Here is a 19,156-nt window from a genome sequence, read left to right as displayed (position 1 = left end):
TAAAATGCTGCCAAAAACAACACTGCCCGACACACTGTTTGGGGAAACAGCGCTCTAAAAAAAATCATCAGTAAGTCCACCTATCCAGTCCGTCGCTGTGTGACTTATCTTTCTCTCCCCCGCCCCCAGGAGTTGGAGTCGGAGCGAGTGCGCCTCCTGGAGGAGGTGAGCGGTAACACGAGGAGGATGGCGGAGCTGGAGGACAGCCTGTTGGTCCGTCTGACCAGCACGGAGGGCTCCCTGGTGGAGGACCAGTCTCTGATAGACGTCCTCACTGTCACCAAGAGCACCGCACAGGAGGTCAGTGTGTGTGACTGTGTGTGTGTGTGTGTGTGTGTGTGTGTGACTGTGTGCGACTGTGTGTGTGTGTGTGTGTGTGTTATATTTACCACACTCACGCATCTAGGCCTACTTCAAATCACTCTGTCTTGCATATATGTAACACCAGGGATTTGAACTCGGCCGGGTCTCCCGCGTGAAAGTCCAATATCTTAACCACCGCTAGACCGAAGGGATATCGCTATGGACCGGGGGAGATATAGAGGGTATGCGCATGCGTAAAGTGAATAAAAAAATCCAAATAGCCTATGTTCATTTAAGACAAGGACATTGTTTACATCATTTAGCTGCAGGGGACCACTGGAACCCCAACCCCCTCACTGACTGAGAACCACTGATTTAGTCGTGTGCCTAAATATCACACACTAAGGCAGCGGCAGCCAGTGGTTCCACGTGCCACACAATATGCCCTTTTCTTTCCACTTGAGCACCTTGCCCCTAAAAATGTCTCTGCACACCACTGCCTGGATATGGCTAATACAATATATCATTTGTGCTGCTGCTATTTTAATAGCACAATTGGTTAAGAGACTACAATACATAGGCAGTGGATTGCAGTGCATGAGTGCACACTGGTGATGCACCGAATATTCGGCCGCAGAAAATATTCGGCCGAAAATGGCTAAAAATGCATTTTCGGCCTTTTCGGTTTCGGCCCGAATAGGCAGAAAATACATCACCGAATAGTGTATGCAATTAATGCATTCAAAAGAGCTGAATAAATGTTTTATGGACCCATAATAGTGATTATTGTTTAATTGAATTGATTATTTTGCCATAAATCAGGTAGCTTTAAGGTACGAATGGTAGGAAAAAAAGGTAGGAAAGGAAATATTAATCATATTCGGATATTAGGTTTCGGCCAAGAATTTCCCTTTCGGTGCATCCCTAGTGCACACATACACAATTTTCTATGCACTCTACTGTATGTATATTACAGCAATTGGGAGCAATTATAATAATTCCTTACATTCACTGGTCATAATTATTATCATTAACTTTTTCTTTACTTTATTTTTGTCAGTGTGGTTATGCTATGTGGTCGCTGCCAGTGTTAAGCCCCATTCAGACCGAAGAAGCTGCTTTAAAAAGCAGAAGCAGAAATCTAAAAGACGCAGCTTTTTTTTGAGAAAGTGGGCGTGTACAAGGTACCTGTCACTCAAGCTGCCTGGACCGGCTGTCTGGCTTTGAGACGAGAGACGGGCAGTTTGAGCAGATGCGCATTTGAAAGTCTAAAATGTAAAATAGCGACTGTAGAGGAGAAATAATTATATATTTAGTTACATCATAACCTATGTATGGATGAATAAATAATATAATCTTGGTAAACTTGTTTGTAAATAACCGAACGGACGGGATCTCAATCCTCCCCGTCTTCAGCGCTCATGTCTCCCCCCCACTCCGCTCTCGTCTCCCCCAGGCCACGAGCGAAACCCTCCGGGCATTTTTTTAAATGGCGGCTCTGTATGTAATGTTAATGTTGATTTAGAAAGAGCATACCGTAGAAATACAATTGTATATATCCAGCACGTCGTAAAAGCAATTAAAACAGCTTATGTTTACGTGCGATTTCCGGACATTCAGTCCCAAGTCTCCAGTGGAAGGGAGCCCCCATCTCGGCGCTGTCTGTCTGTCACTGACCTCGGCTGGCTATATGTGGCAGTAGAGTCAGACCGCTCCTCCACCACCCCCACGGCACGGACCCTCACCGTTTACACTACAGCATCATTACATTTAAAGTTTGCTTTTAATTAGCAGATGATGTGAAACATTGTGCCAACTAGTAGTAGGCTATGCATACTTTAATTACTTAATTAATAATCAATATCACGGTGATATTATCACCGGAACGGAGTCCAGTGCAACGGACCTGTGCACATGCATATCATACAACTGATATAAACTTTATATCAGTTGTATGATATGCATGTGCATAGAGAGATCAATAATTAATAGCCTTTATAATAAAGGCTATTAATTATTGATCTCTCTCGCGCACACACACACACGCGGTGCATACGACGCGCTGGGGACTCTGGACTTTAGTTCTTTGTCTATAGACTATATATATATATATATGCTCATTTATAAACCGTGTGTGTGTTTAGTCCACGGTCAGAGACAGCTACGGGGTTCAGTTGTTCACCTCGGTGGGAACCGGGAGGGGGTAATTACTGCAGGGGCACTGAGAGAGAACTGGCTCGCAAGTGAGCCCCGTGTCGGCTCCTCCACGGTGCTCAATATCTCACACACACACACACACACACACACACACACACACACGTGTTCTATCTATCTATAAATATAGGCTATCTACTATCTTTCAACTTTTGGTATGAGGTTCATCGATAGGCCTACATGAACGCAATAGACCAATTTAAATGATTCCCTCAAATAAATCTTATATGCGATTGGTTTATCGATTCAGAACGCAGCAAACCAATCACGCAACATATTGCATAAATAGAGGGGGTACATACAACTGATATAAAGGCTATTAATTATTTTTTAAAGGTATGATCAAGGCCCCACTCCTGTAGTACATTACTACAGGAGTATGTGGTACAGCGCCACTGTACCACGGTGATAGTGCCTCGGGTGACCTGCGGCCAGACCCCGTCGTCGAGGAGAAACCTCGAGCTTTCCCCTCGAGCGAAAGTGGACCGACTTCTAGACCCTGTGGCCCGGCCCGCGGAGGACCCCCTAAGTTGAGACTGGGTGTCGAGGAGCGTAAACCAGTGATCAACCCCCTGTGCTCAGGGCGAGGTCCCGCGACAAGGGCAATTAATTTTAGTGCGATGAAACGTCCCGCAAATCGTCTCCGAGCACACACGAGGACCGGCACAGAAACGCGCTGAGAGCGGGCTGCTACTCCCCTCTTCTCGGGGAAGGTTTTGGGGAAAACTCCGACACAACTATATTGTTTAGTTGTTTGTCTATCTATCTATATCTGCTAATTTATCAACCGTGTGTGTGTGCGTGCACTGTTTAGTCCACAAACAGTCCACAAGCGACGGATAGCGTTCTGGAGAGTTCAGTTCAGTAGTCCATCCATAGCTTCGATGAGAACCGGAGGGGGGGGTGAATGCACGATGACTTGTCCCCAGAAACGTGACACTCGCGACGGCACACGGAACACAACCTGTTTTCACCGCTTCGACAACTTGTTTCTCATATAAACTTTAATTTCTATCACAAAATATGCTATGGTCTTGCCAAATATCCATTCATATTTCATATACAGCCCATATTTAAAAAGTTTATTTTTTAATGCGGACAATTGGCTCGGACAGCTTTTCCAAAGCTTTTTGGTTTCGTAAAATGAGCTCAACTCCGCCTCCTCAAACCACGCTGTGCTCTGATTGGCTACACGCAGATTTTTAAAGCTCCAGCTTTTAAAAGCTGCTTTAAAGTTAAGGTTCGGTGAGAAAAAAAAAAAGCAAAAACAAAAAAAAGCTATTCTTCCAGCTTTTAAACGCAGAAGCTGTTCTGCATAGAGATAACATGGGACGAAGAAGCAGAAGCTAGCTCCGTCCGTCCGTCCGTCCGTCCGTCCGTCCGTCCGTCCGTCCGTCCGTCCGTCCGTCCGTCCGTCTGTCTGTCTGTCTGTCTGTCTGTCTGTCTGTCTGTCTGTCTGTCTGTCTGTCTGTCTGTCTGTCTGTCTGTCTGTCTGTCTGTCTGTCTGTCCGTCTGTCCGTCTGTCCGTCCGTCCGTCCGTCCGTCTCTATCCACAGATCCGACACAGGGGTAAGGGGTTGACACAAATAAAAATGTTGGGACATGTGGAGTTTGCTTTGGAGTTGCCCAAACTGCAAGTGCACATTTGAATGAGGAGTCTGCTATAAACACAACATGAGATATATAGCTATAAACACTATTCCTGGTTGGTGGACTTCAAAATAAGATATTTTTTTCTTTTTTTATTATTATAAATATTATTCTCTGGTATCTTTATCGGCTAACACGGAAATGTTGGTAACGGGATCGGATCGGAAACGAAAAAAGTGTATTGGGACGTCCCTACTTGGCACATTCAGAAACTAGTTTGTGCTCTTTAGATACCTCTAGGAAATTTGCAGCGTGCACATCGAAAAGCAACACAATAATGTGTTATGTCTTTTGTATTTCCTGAACCGATTATATGACAAAGGTCTCAATGTTTCATGAATAGTTTGTTCATGAGCTGGTCCAGCCGTCTCCATTCATCACTGCCACGCATTTCATCGAAAATAGGGGGCAGCAGTGGCTCAGGGGTAGAGTTACCGGATGGCAACCGCAAGGTTCCCAGTTCAAACCCGGGCTCCCCCGCAGAGTTAGTGTTGAAGAGTCCTTGAGCAAGTGCAGGTGCCTTGCATATCGTTTCCTCTGGCGTTGGTGTCTGAATATGTGTGTGAATGGTTGAATGTAAATGCACAATCTATGTAAAAGCGCCCTGGATGAAGGCGCTATATGAATGCATTTCTATCGAACTTCCGGTGCGAGATTTGCCACCGAGAGTGTCATGGCCGCCCAGTCACGTGACCATGTCTTTCCTTCTGCTAAGCTTGCTTTCCCGGAAGTAGGAAGAGTTATTCATTGTGCATGGAGCGCATTTAAGTCATATATTGTATACATTGTAGGTAAGCGAGAAGCTGAGGGTCGCGGCGGACACGGAGGTGCAGATAACCCGCGCGAGGGAGGAGTACCGGCCGGTGGCCACCAGGGGCAGCATCCTGTACTTCCTGGTGGTGGAGATGTCTCTGGTCAACGTCATGTACCAGACGTCCCTCGCTCAGTTCCTGGACCTCTTTGACTCGTCCCTGCGGCGCTCCGCCAAGGCTCACCTCACCGCCAAGCGCATCGGCAACGTCATCCACTTCCTCACCTACCAGGTGAACGCAACTGGACAATCCACAGACATTTAATTAAGGACTATTTATTCATAGCCCAGTTGTCGGTGAAGATGTGACCACCGGAACGGTGGTCAGTAAAAACAGAGGGACATCTAGGTACAATGGAGACATTTAGGCACGTTCAGAGGTATTTGGAAACATTCAAGACATTTGGAAAGGTTTGAGACACAGATACATTTAGATCGGGCCCACTTGGAAATCTTGTTTGGGGCCCACAATTTACAATTTCACTTTACAGCAGACGCTCTTAACCCATTTAGGCCTGACGTCGAAAAGTCTTCTGAAAGAATATATATATTCAAAGATTTGTGCCTCATTTTCACGATTTTTCAAAAATAGCAGACCTACAAGCTCGTAGCGCGCCATTTTTCAATAGCTAAAGTATAGCATAATGCTTAGTTAAAACACCAAAAGGGGTTCCCGCCGTTAACCCAGAGCGACTTACAGTAAGCAAGAACAAAACATACATCAAATACGCATAATCAAGTAAAATAGTAATCTAGAATCATATACGTCAGCTAAGAACCTAACAGTGGAATATCTATATAATGAAACTGTGCGTACTATTACAAATTTACAATACACTTTAGAGTGCTATGTCTAACCATACCAATCTGACCACTCTGCCGAGCTAAGTGGTCAGGTGGGTGGTCACTTGCACTATCCTCACCAGGGACCCCCTGCATTAGAGAAACACGTAAAGACATTTTGCGATAGACATTCGGGCACATTAGAGTCACAAATTTGACGTAAAATATATTTATATCTGTCTCTCCCCTGTGTCTGTCTGTGTCTCTGTGCGTGGGCGTGCGTCTGTCTGTCTGTGTGTGTGTGTGTGTGCATGTGGGGGCGATTGCGTATGTATGTGCGTGCGTGCGTGCGTAGGTGTACAGTTATACAGTCAGAGGGTTGTATGAAAACCACAAGCTTCTGTTCACTCTGCTACTGGCTCTGAAGGTGGACCTGCAGGACAAAAACATCTCCCACAGCGAGTTCCAGACCTTCATCAAAGGTCTACCTCTCTCTTTTTAGTCTCAAAGGGGGTATTTTAATTATGTTTATGGGACACAAGAAACACTTTCCTGGGGCTTAGTCGTGACACCATGTTCATGACCAACATTTGTGATGAAAATGTGGTCTCAATTCCTTCCTGGACTAAAACGTCACACCTCCACGCAGCCTCCGCCCTCTCCACACAGAGGGGAAGTGCACCAAAGCATGATGGTCTTTGTAGGAATTCAGCAACAATTCAAACACAAAGACTCCCTTTTCTGGCCATAGGGTGAACATTTCTAATTGTGCTATACTATAAATACTATTAACACTGAGTTTCTTGACCTGAATCCTCCTCTCCTCTCCTCTCCTCTCCTCTCCTCTCCTCTCCTCTCCTCTCCTCTCCTCTCCTCTCCTCTCCTCTCCTCTCCTCTCCTCTCCTCTCCAGTAACGTCTCTGCTTGATTTCACGTGTGAGTATAGGAGGAGCTTCTCTGGACCTGAACTCGGTGGAGGCCAAACCGCGGCGCTGGATTCTGGATCTGACGTGGCTGAACCTGGTCCAGCTGTCCAGCCTGCCTCCATTCACACAGCTACTGGTCCAGGTACATCTGTACTGTGGCAGTGCTTCTCAAAGTGGCCACTTTAACGGGAACCCCTTTTGGTGTTTTAACTATAAGCATTATGTTGTACTTTTTTATAGCTATTGAAAAATAGCAGATCTACAAGCTCGTAGACAAGCTACGAGCTTGTAGGTCTGCAAATTTTTTTATCGTGAAAACGCGGCACAAATCTTTGAATATATATTCTTTCAGAAGACTTTTTTTTTCCGACATCAGGCCTAAATGGGTTAACCCTATATACACTCTTTTACGCTCTGTGTGTGTGTGTGTGTGTGTGTGTGTGTGTGTGTGTGTGTGTGTGTGTGTGTGTGTGTGTGTGTGTGTGTGTGTGTGTGTGTGTGTGTGTGTGTGTGTGTGTGTGTGTGTGTGTGTGTGTGTGTGTGTGTGTGTGGGGTTACAGGTGAGCCGTAATGAGCGTTCATGGAAGGCGTGGTTTGACCAGCCTGCACCAGAGGATGCCCCAGTGCCTGATGGGTATCAGGAGATCCTGGACAGCTTCAGGAAACTGCTTCTCATCCGTAGCTGGTGTCCTGACAGAACCATCGCTCAGGTGTGTGTGTGTGACTGATAGAACCATCGCTCAGGTGTGTGTGTGTGACTGATAGAACTATCGCTCAGGTGTGTGCACGGTCTTGCCGTCTGGACCCACACTGGTGCGTGTTGTTCTAACCCGCACGAAACGCGCCATTGAAGCCTAATTTTGATACTGACACTTGCCGCCTTTGCCCGAAGCCCTTCGGCAATTGCGCTTTTATAGTGCATTTGATCAAGCGACCCATAATGCTACTCACGTTAGCCGGTTAGCTGGCTGTGTTGTTAGCCAGCACTGGATCGTTCATCTTAGATCGTCGCCTCCATGATAATCCATTCTATCCGTTTCTTTCAGTCGCCTGTATCTCCTATTCCTTGTCCCAGATGGCATTTTGGTCAAAACAGCGTTTCTTTGACGGCACAAAGCCGACGCTGTGGAGCTTCCCAGAGCTCCGGTCTGGATTCAGATTGTCAACAAGGCTGGCCCAGCTCCGTGTAGTTTCCAAATTTAGGTCTACTGCGAACTGACCGGAAATGGCGGCTTTTCAAAATAAGAGCTCAAATAAAATAAAAAAATGCTGGCGTGAATTAGGTCCTAATTTTTCAATAAATGATAGCAGTAAATGGGTTAAGAGTCCATTTGGTTCCATTGCTACACTCTCAGGACTCCGTTTCCCCTCACACAAAGCCCAGAGGGGGGCCCATACCCCACTTTAACTACCAACTACCACATTAATAGCAACTTGCGTCCGTGCGTGCGTTTTTCTCCAGGCAAGGCGGTACATCTCCGACTGTTTGGGTCAGCGGTATGCGGAGGGCTCGGTTCTGGACCTGGACAGCATGTGGTGTGAGAGCAGCCCCAGAACTCCTCTGGTCTGCCTGCTGTCCATGGGCTCAGACCCCACAGAGGACATAGAGAGACTGGCCAAGGGGAAGGTAACTGTACTGTATGCCCTCACACACTGTACCGTACCATGATGCCGCTATGATAAAAAAACATGTTAATGTCATGTTAAAACCACGATAAAAGTGGACCAGCCCTCCGAAGGCCGAAGCTCATTCGTTTTCCTCTCTGACTGCTGCTGCAGATTTTTTATACCCATTTTTTCACCCAGTGTCTTATCTAATGTAATCCTGGACTGTATACTCCCTCCGGCCAAACCCGGGGAGAGCAACGGACTGACCGCTTCTTTTCAACTGTGTGTGACCGTCGTCTTACCTCTGTCCTGCCACCAGGGGGTGTCCTGCAGGCCCATCTCCATGGGGCAGGGCCAGGAGGTGCACGCTCGCAGGCTATTGGCTCACAGCATGACGGACGGCGGCTGGCTCCTCCTGCAGAACTGTCACCTGGGGCTCAACTTCCTGGACGAGCTCCTGGAGACGGTCGCCGCGGCAACCGCCGACGGCGTCCACGAGGGTTTCCGGGTGTGGCTGACGACCGACGTGCACCCCAGGTAACCATGGCGACGGGATGAGCAGAGGTATCCCCACCTCTTCTGTGTCGGGGCCTATACTTAACACTCACATGACCGAAGTAAGGTCAGGTAACACGAAGGTAACGGTCAGGCAGAGATGGTATATTATACCTAATTTCATATTTAGACTAGAAAAAGTGCCCCTCGGGTCACAGGTCTCCACCAGGGCAGGCCAGGTTGTGGCCTCCTGGTGGAGTGTGAAAAAGGGTGCCGTTTATTCTCACGCCTTGGATGGCAATTGGATGATTTGAGGCATTTTGTTCCAAAAATGTCTTTTGCAAAAGTCCACCTGTTGGTGGCGCTATAACAGGCCAATGTGAATATATATATATATACTAGTAGGAACGTCTGTGAAAGATTTCACGTAAATTGCATGCTGCGTTCATGATTTGAGGCTTTTTGTTCAAAATGGGCCAATCCTGCAAACTTAATATAGAGATACTGTGTAACGATTTGCAGGATTTTTGGACAAAATATGGAGGACAAAAAAATGTGTTTTACAAAAATCGGCCTCCTGGTGGCACTATAACAGGCTGTTCTGGAAAATTTGGGGCAGAGGTTCATCGTTGGCATCCAGGGAGTGTGTGTGCATAATTTGGCATCAACCGGGTTAACGGTGCCGGAGATTAGCTGTACACAGACGGACGGACAAGCGAACACACACACACACACAAACACACACACACACACACACACACACAAACACACACACACACACACACACACACACACAGACGGACGGACACGGACGGACACACACACACACACAAACACACACACACACACACACACACACACACACACACACACGGACAGACGGACGGACACGGACGGACACGGACGGACGGTGTGCAAAACATTACTCTCTCCCCATGCCTTCGGCCTGGTGGAGACAAACATACTCTCTCCCCAGGCCTTCGGCCTGGTGGAGACAAACATACTCTCTCCCCAGGCCTTCGGCCTGGTGGAGACAAAAATGTTTCAGATGGAAAAAATAAAAACAGAGAGCTTCACATGGGCAAACTTAATCAAATTCAAAATCTCAAAATGTGTCAGAAAGACCTCACAGACACTATAGTGTTAAAAGGAGCTTTTGGTCATGTTATGGTCTACTCAGGTTGTTGTGAACACCTCCGTTTTAAAGTTGCTCGATTCGGTATTTGATATTCCTTTAAACATACTTTAATGCTTAGTATATGAGGTATAAAGTACAGCAGCCTTGTGTTCCTAAAACAGACAGATTGGGTATTGGGTAAGACTGACGTTATGTATCTTTCAGGACCTTTCACTGCTTTGTCTCAACCATTACTATATGGCTCTGGTCTCAGCCACCGCGGTGGATTTGACATCTATATTTTGTATGTTGCCACTACTGTTGGAGCAGCCATAAACTACACAGGTTCATCCCGATGGGCATCTTTGTGATGTTAGTGTAGGTCAAAGCAGGTCAAAGAGTAACGTTTGAGGCAGACTAACATCAGTCACTTTTCCATTCACTGCAGTAGAAGGAAGTGCGGGGAAACCGCAGATATGTCATCTCCACCTACAGGAAATGTGTTGCCTGCGACCATGAGACCCGTGTGTGTGTGTGTGTGTGTGTGTGTGTGTGTGTGTGTGTGTGTGTGTGTGTGTGTGTGTGTGTGTGTGTGTGTGTGTGTGTGTGTGTGTGTGTGTGTGTGTGTGTGTGTGTGTGTGTGTGCGTGTGCGTGTGTGCGTGCGTGCGTGCGTGCGTGCATGCGCGTGCGCGTGTGTAGGTTTCCTATAAACTTCCTCCAGTCTTCTATAAAGTTCACCAACGAACCTCCTCTAGGTAACCTAACACTGCAGTATGACTCGTTCATTCATTCATTGATTCATTCATTCATTCATACAGTCATTCATTCATACATTCATTCATTCATTGTTCTACAATTCTCCATGTATACATTTGTGCGTGCGTGCGTAGGCATGAAGGCGGGCTTAAAGAGGACGTACAGTGGAGTGACTCAGGAGCAGCTGGAAGTGACTAACCAGCCTCAGTGGAAACCTCTGCTGTACGCCGTGGCCTTCCTACACACCACTGTGCAGGTGTCTGTCTGTCTGTCTGTCTGTCCACGAAATAAAGGGCATGCCTATACTGATTGAGTGCTGTACATGGCCCACAATTGTCCATCAATGGTGTAGTTTAAGCAAGCAAACTACAAACTTCAAATTAAGTAATTTATTCAAAAAGTCAATCACAGACACATCGCAATCATCTCTCTCTCTCTCTGCCCTGGAACCCTGAAAGAGTCCAGTTTGGTTTCAGGCCCTTAAAATGAACACGTTAAAAACTCTGCCGAACCATGTGTCTTGTCATCCTTATTATGGTCATCTCATGTCCAGTCATGTTAAGAGGTTACTTCCTATACCCTCACGCAAGACAGGGGTGTGACCATGGAGGGTATTCGCACAACATCATAATAAGTTATGCGGGAACGCCTACTGAGTGGCCAAAAACGACTTTCTGGCCCTGACAGCCCTCTCTCTCTCTCTCTCTCTCTCTCTCTCTCTCTCTCTCTCTCTCTCTCTCTCTCTCTTTATCTCTGTGTCTCTGTCTCTCTCAGGAACGTCGTAAATTCGGGGCGTTGGGGTGGAACATACCGTATGAGTTCAACCAGGCAGACTTCTCTTCCAGCATGCAGTTTGTTCAGAACCACCTGGACGACATGGACTCTAAACGAGGAGTCAACTGGAGCTGTCTGCGATACATGCTGGGTGCGTGTGTGTGTGTGTGTGTGTGTGTGTGTGTGTGTGTGTGTGTGTGCACATGCGTGCGTGCACCAGCCAAAGATCTAATCACATTAAAAAGAGGCATGTGTGCGTCTCTCGGGTCACTGCAGGTGAGGTGCAGTATGGCGGCAGGGTGACAGACGACCTTGACAAGCGACTCCTCAACACCTTCACCAGCGTGTGGTTCGGCGACCACACCTTCTCCGACGCCTTCTGTTTCTACAAGGGCTACAGCGTCCCCGGCAAGGCCAGCACTGTGCAGGACTGTCTGCAGCACATAGACGCCCTGCCACCGGTCGACTCCCCTGAGGTTAGAGCCCACAGCCTCCTGATGTTAGCACATAGACGCCCTGCCACCGGTCGACTCCCCTGAGGTTAGAGCCCACAGCCTCCTGATGTTAGCACATAGACGCCCTGCCACCGGTCGACTCCCCTGAGGTTAGAGCCCACAGCCTCCTGATGTTAGCACATAGACGCCCTGCCCCCGGTCGACTCCCCTGAGGTTAGAGCCCACAGCCTCCTGATGTTAGCACATAGACGCCCTGCCCCCGGTCGACTCCCCTGAGGTTAGAGCCCACAGCCTCCTGATGTTAGCACATAGACGCCCTGCCCCCGGTCGACTCCCCTGAGGTTAGAGCCCACAGCCTCCTGATGTTAGCACATAGACGCCCTGCCACCGGTCGACTCCCCTGAGGTTAGAGCCCACAGCCTCCTGATGTTAGCACATAGAAGCCCTGCCACCGGTCGACTCCCCTGAGGTTAGAGCCCACAGCCTCCTGATGTTAGCACATAGACGCCCTGCCACCGGTCGACTCCCCTGAGGTTAGAGCCCACAGCCTCCTGATGTTAGCACATAGACGCCCTGCCACCGGTCGACTCCCCTGAGGTTAGAGCCCACAGCCTCCTGATGTTAGCACATAGACGCCCTGCCCCCGGTCGACTCCCCTGAGGTTAGAGCCCACAACACAACCTCCTGATGTTAGCACATAGACGCCCTGCCACTGGTCGACTCCCCTGAGGTTAGAGCCCACAGCCTCCTGATGTTAGCACATAGACGCCCTGCCACCGGTCGACTCCCCTGAGGTTAGAGCCCACAGCCTCCTGATGTTAGCACATAGACGCCCTGCCACCGGTCGACTCCCCTGAGGTTAGAACCCACAACACAACCTCAAGATGGTAGCAAGGCATGGAAGAAGCGCTCGGATGTTTTTGCTTCAGTAGTAACAATACCACAATATGTAATCTCTGTTACAAGTGAAGCACCCCTCAAAAATACGTCTGTCAAAGTACAAAAGTACTACAATTTCTGCACAAAATGTGTGAAGGCTTTTCAAAGATCTACAAGCTGACAGCGCATCAGTGCGATGCATTGTGAGCCGGTAGATCAGGTTATTATTAGTATTCATTATTATTTTAATATTAATGAAAGACCCGGCAAACATATGTTAATCTATATAATTTACGACAGGAAGCACGCACATCTCCACATCAGAGAAGCATATAAATAATATTATTATCACTATTATTAATACTACTTGTTTTATTGCCTATGCTTATGTAGTCACTATTCAAATTGATTCACTCGTATTCAAATCCATTTGAAAAAAAGCTCAGGTCAAATAGGCCTATTGATATGTGATTAAAATGTGATTAATTGAGATTTATCACAAAGCCTCCAATGAATTAGATGTTTTTTTAAAGAAGTCCCAACCCCATTCTTTATAGATCTAGCTTATCAAATAAAGAAATCTAAAAAAGGTTAAATGTGTCAGATCGCACTGTATCGTATCGAATCGGCGATCGCATCGAATCGCATCAAATTCCACAAAATTCCACAAAATCAAAATCGCATCGATTTGGACTGAATCAAATCGTTCTTTATATAAAATGTAACGTCTCCGAATCGCATCGCAGCCCATGCGTATCGATACGTATCGACATATCGTATTGTAAGGAAGACATGCACACCCCTAATATATATATAGTTGTCTGTCCACAAACTTTGTCCTACACAAACTAAATTCCCAAATTAAATTCCCATTGACAATGAATGGAGGAATTTACGTCATAGTGTCTGAGCTAATTAACATACATAGTGTAAATTTTACGCCATGATGACAAGAGCGCGCCTCACTTCACACGGATGTGATTTTGTTATTAGTGTAAGAAAATAAATCAGTCACATGATTATATCTGCATTCCAGAGATAATTAGAGCTCTTATTAGACAACAGCTAACAGTAGGTTGCATTGTAGGTTACAATAATTCTGTTTTCCATTTTATCTCTGGCCCTAAGAGCCCAGCTAGAGTTGGCCACTATTATTGTTATTGCCAGAATTTGCCACGCTTATTCCCGCCGCGTCTTCATTGGCTACTGGGTTTTGACGTCATGTGGGTCAATACATCGTCATCATCATCATCCCACACCGTTCATTCAGGAACAGTATTTTCTAGTTACCATATTAACATTGTCTTAACCCATTTAGGCCTGACGTCGAAATTAAAAAAAAAGTCTTCTAAATCCTGACAGTTTTATTAAAATCCATGTTTCTATGTCAGTTATTCTCAAACATATGACCGCTGACCCCATCTGAAAATATGTTGTTCCAGGGAGCCTCTCAGTAGATTTGAGTTGAAAACTCTCTCTGAAAGAACATATATTCAAAGATTTCAGGCACATTTGCACGATTTTTCAAATACAAGCTCGTAGCGCGCGCTATGAGCTTGTAGATCTGATATTTTTCAATAGCAAAATTATGTTTAAAACACCAAAAGGAGACCTGAGACCAGATTCTACAAATGTCTTCTAAATCATGACGGTTTTCTGAAAAAACGTCAGTGGTTCTCAAACAAATTCATGTCAAGGAGCTCCAAAAATCATTATGTAATCGACACCGATGCGGCCTCAGGTCTAAATGGGTTAAACATCACAATATACGTTCATGAGACATGAACGCAGTGTGTTGTTATTGTATACAGTCAGACGGTGCATTTATATTGGCCGCATGACGTCTCACGTCAATGTTTAACTGCTGCCCTGAACAAACATTAAATGTCCATAGACTTGGCTGCCATTCTATTTTTTTGTTTAAAGTGCTCTAAACAAAATTAAAATCCATATAGACTTGGCTGCCAAATGACGTCATTTCAAAAGCCAGGCATTGGAGGAGAAACTAGCCCCTCCTTGAAATAACACTAGCCCCTCACTATACTAGCCCATCAAAAAGACCCTGCTGGAGGTGCTGTGATTCAAGAGATGATGAATATCTTTCGAGCCGTTACAGGAACTCCTCCCTCTTTACTCCGTCTGGAGTGTGAAGACGGCGTGGATGTCTTCACGCTCCCCCTCTTGCCTCGTCGGCGCAAATCCGGCATCTTTAGCCATGCCCGCCACCCTCTCCGCATAACCCGCCGCTTGCTCTCGCGTCAGGTCCAGCAGGAAGTCGGCAAGCTCCACGACGAGCACCGCTCCCGGCGCCGCGGCCCGTCTCAGCGCGGGGTCCAGCTGGTGCGCCATGCCGGCGGCGAAGTAGATGGCGTTGAAGAAGCGGGAGTATTCTGGCTTCCCCGGCAGCTTGGAGAGAGAATCCAACGGCAGGAATGTCACCGAGATGCCGTTCACGCGCATCAAACCTCGGATGTCGATGGCTTTGTGGTGAGCCGACTCGTCTGGCTGCGATGACTCCTTTCCTCCTCCCGTGTCTGGCTGGGAAGCGGCGGGTTGTCTCCCTCTGCGGGACAGCGACCGGAAGAACATCTGCACGTTTGCGAGGGAGATATCCTGGGCCGTCTTGACGTGTTTCCCGTCCCGCTTCACCAATTGACTCTCGTCGTCGGTCTCGATGCCAAACGAGAGGTAAGGGCTGGACACGATATCTCCCCAATAGCCCCTGGATGCCACCTTGTCGCCCTTTTGATTACCGAACACGCGCGTGGAGATCAAGGTTGGATTGGCTATCTGGTAGATTCCTTCCCTCAACTCGAATGCCAAGCCCTTTCTCCTCCAGCGAACGTATTGCTGTTTGTCGACGACGCCGCACCCTCTCTTGTGCAGCTTCATGCTGACGTCCCAGTCGAAGCTGCCCGCCCTGGAGTCGTAGCGCTCCCCCAGGTGCTTCCTCACCCGGCCGTCCCAGGCCTCGGTCATGGAGAAGGGAGCCCCGCCGCGTCCACAAGCCGAAGATGATGATGATGATGACGATGGCGGCTGGATCCACCGCTTGAATATCCTGACCAGCTCGTCGCGTTCCTTATACTTGAGCCGAGTCGTGTCCAGACAGGAGTGCGCGGCGGCCGCCTCCGGCACGTCGGTGACGGACAGCGTGAGCTGGGCCGCCGCGTGCCTCAGCGTCTCCTCGGTCTGGCTCCGGACCTCGGCGTTGCCGAACACCTCCAGGAAGACCTCGGCCTTGTCGCGAAGCCCCATGCTCTCTCCGGGTATCAGCGCCAAGTAGAGGAGCAGCAGCTGCCGGGCCACCACCTCCATGCTGCTCTCCAGCGCCCATACGCGGAGGCCGTCCGTGTCCCTCAGACCGCCGACGGTCTTCAGGATGTGACGCGGGTCCGCGCCGCCGACCAGCAGAACGTTGACCTCCCCCTCGAGTCTCTCGGGACCTGCGGTCAGTAGGTCTCGCGCCGGGCTGAAGCCCCACCAGGCGACGCAGCCGGGACCTTCCCGCGTTTGTCCAGCGCTCATTTTTGGTTTTTTTCACCCGAGCCTGACGATGCTAGCAGGCCGACGACGTCTGTTTATGTGATGTCTGTTTATCCAGGCCCGGGTTAAAGTCTATATAGCAGCATTCACCCTGGAACCACATATATCATGATCTACCTTTGGTCTGACGTTACACGCAATATAAAATACAAACTGTGTCCTAACGGTGACGATTCACGTTACGTAAGAGTCTTTTTGTGTTGTTTTAAGCAGTGACGTCATGTGGCAAACACAGTGGGCGCCCCTCACTTATATGATGGTGTGATTTTTTTTAAATATTATATAATCAATGCAATGAAGAAATTAGCTTTTTAATCTCAGAGAATTCTGCATCTGTCAGTCAGTGTTGGTTTTGACAGTAAAAAAAAACGTCGGTCTGTTGAATAAAATGTCAATTTGGTATTGTTTTAGTCATCTGAAATGTTTTTAGATTAGTCAATTGCTCCAGGGATGTGTCTATTATGACAACCCGTTACAAGCATTGTGTGTTGACGCTGTACCTGTCATTCAGGTGTTTGGGCTCCACCCCAACGCCGACATCACCTACCAGACCAAGCTGGCCAATGAGACGCTCGGCACCATCATCAACATCCAACCAAAAGACAGCGGGGGCGGGGCTGGGGAGACCCGGGAGGCCACTGTGCTGAGACTGGCCAATGAGATGCTGGAGAAACTGCCGCCTGACTACGTGCCTCATGAAGTATATCCAATGAAACGAGTGATACTTTCTGAATGCTGCTGCTGCTGCTACCACTGAAGTGTGTGTGTGTGTGTGTGTGTGTGTGTGTGTGTGTGTGTGTGTGTGTGTGTGTGTGTGTGTGTGCGCGTGTGTGTGTGTGTGTGCGTGTGCGCGTGTGTGTGCAGGTCAAAAGTCAGCTCCAGAAGATGGGACAGCTCCAGCCAATGAACATCTTCCTCAGACAGGAAGTGGAGCGCATGCAGCGTGTCATCGGCGTCGTACGGAGCACGCTCACTGACCTCAAACTGGCCATCGACGGTCAGTCACAACACACACACACACACACACACACACACACACACACACACACACACACACACACACACACACACACACACGCACACACACACACACACACACACACACACACACACACACACACACACACACACACACACACACACACACGCACACGCATGCATGCACACAACATAAACTACGACACAACCATACCTCGCTCCTTCACGCGCGACACGGGAGGCGCTCCGCTCGCGCACATGCAGATTTGTACTCTGCTCCGTGCACATAATATTATCATTGAGCAGTTGAGATGAAGAACCATCTAAGTCCATAATAATTATTCATGATGTTATAAATCATGGATAATAAGGGGTCAGGACACGTACTGTAGGCCTTTTCGGGGAGGGGTCAGAATAAATGATGGACTTTAGATGGTCCTTCATCTCATCGGAGTACCCATAAGTCAGACATCCAATTAGTGAGTCTTAACCTGCGTGGCCGGTTAAGACTCACCCGTGCTACGGTTTAAAAATCACACGTGGCTTCATGTGAGCAGAGCCGGACTTACCGTTGGGCTAGGGTGGGCTGCAGCAATATTTTTCCAAAAAATATTGGAAAAATATATATAATTTGCTCCCACCGCCCCGCCCCTCCCTGTGTTGCTGCTCAGTTCTCTTCCCTGTCAGCAGCGGAGCGAACGCAGCAGGATAGCATGGTAGCACAGAAGACAGAAGGAGTTGCTAGGACCCCGAGACGTTGAATACTAAAGTTATTTAGAAAGATTGTAATGTTAAAACATCACTTGATATAACTTTTAACCAAACGTGGGTGAAACAGCGTGCAGCCGTGCACGCAAAGAGTGCACATGCGCACGCACATGGAGTGGACGGATTGATTGATATACCAAAACAGCCCTTGCTTAGCACCTCGCTTACAAAAGCGTGTGCGCAGCACAATACGAATGACCGACCTGGCTGGATATATTAGTCAGTGGCTAGCTCAGGTCCATAGCTCTAAATGCAACGTTGTGTACGTTTGTCGAGTGCGAGTTCGTGGAGAAGTGCAAACCTACAACATTTCATTTCTACAAATAAGTGAGTGCTAAAAGATGTTATCGAAAATATTTGTGGTGGTTTTCAGTGCCACTCACCGACCCACTCACTCACTCACCCACTCACCCTCCGACCCACTCACTCACTCACCCACCCACTCACTCACCCACCCACTCACTCACCCACCCACTCACTCACTCACCCACCCACTCACTCACCCACTCACTCTCCTCTCTCTGTCCAGGTACCATCATCATGTCCGAGGAGCTGCGCGAGGCAGTAGACAGCATGTTTGACGCCAGGGTGCCCAGGCTGTGGCATCGGGCCAGCTGGGACTCCACCACGCTGGGCTTCTGGTTCACCGAACTGCTGGACAGGAACCAGCAGTTCAGGGACTGGGTGTTCAACGGGCGACCGAACCAGTTCTGGCTGACCGGCTTCTTTAACCCACAGGTCGGTTTGAGGCGCTGCGTGCGTTGCGTACGTGCGTTGCGTTGTGCGTTTAACCTTTATTTAACCAGTTAAAACCACAGTCTACAGTCTCTTCTACAAGTGTGAACTGACCAAGAGAAGAGGCGAAATAAGTAACACAGCGCTGCCAAGACTGCCAGTAACAATAAATACAAGACAACAACAGGACAGACATGTAACATTCATAAACACGGTACCCACTAACTAAAGATGCTCAAGGACGAACAGGAAAGTCGAATAACGCGACCAATTATACAACAGGTCGTTTCGAGGAAGCAATCTGATTGGTTGAAACGGCTTCTAGCCGTGGATCAAACCAGCACCATTCACCACCTGA

The 19,156-nt window shown here is 48.0% G+C and overlaps 2 protein-coding genes across 2 annotated transcripts in view; one reads left to right on the top strand and one right to left on the bottom strand.

Moving 5' to 3' along the window:
* dnah5l (dynein, axonemal, heavy chain 5 like) overlaps window positions 1–19,156 on the top strand; it is a gene marked incomplete at both ends in the record, with an annotated part of 108,513 nt that overhangs the window by 82,128 nt on the left and 7,229 nt on the right. Inside the window, 14 exons of the mRNA XM_080793808.1 lie at window positions 130–300; window positions 4,959–5,210; window positions 6,117–6,243; window positions 6,707–6,828; window positions 7,247–7,396; window positions 8,149–8,313; window positions 8,614–8,831; window positions 10,607–10,662; window positions 10,798–10,919; window positions 11,438–11,588; window positions 11,714–11,913; window positions 16,829–17,017; window positions 17,182–17,314; window positions 18,593–18,801. Coding sequence (XP_080649934.1) covers window positions 130–300; window positions 4,959–5,210; window positions 6,117–6,243; window positions 6,707–6,828; window positions 7,247–7,396; window positions 8,149–8,313; window positions 8,614–8,831; window positions 10,607–10,662; window positions 10,798–10,919; window positions 11,438–11,588; window positions 11,714–11,913; window positions 16,829–17,017; window positions 17,182–17,314; window positions 18,593–18,801 — 2,265 coding nt within the window. The remainder of the gene's footprint in view (window positions 1–129; window positions 301–4,958; window positions 5,211–6,116; window positions 6,244–6,706; window positions 6,829–7,246; window positions 7,397–8,148; window positions 8,314–8,613; window positions 8,832–10,606; window positions 10,663–10,797; window positions 10,920–11,437; window positions 11,589–11,713; window positions 11,914–16,828; window positions 17,018–17,181; window positions 17,315–18,592; window positions 18,802–19,156) is intronic.
* LOC308335985 (dynein axonemal assembly factor 3-like) lies at window positions 14,902–16,299 on the bottom strand (the record flags this gene model as incomplete). Its single annotated transcript, XM_080793224.1, has 1 exon — window positions 14,902–16,299. One exon carries the CDS (start codon window positions 16,297–16,299, stop codon window positions 14,902–14,904), a length of 1,398 nt encoding a protein of 465 aa, XP_080649350.1.

This window comes from Protomyctophum bolini (assembly GCF_963924005.1).
Source record: "Protomyctophum bolini genome assembly, chromosome: 21".
NCBI lineage: Eukaryota > Metazoa > Chordata > Actinopteri > Myctophiformes > Myctophidae > Protomyctophum > Protomyctophum bolini.
Note: the sequence above shows the minus strand (reverse complement) of the source record. Positions and strands in the feature narration are given on the sequence as shown.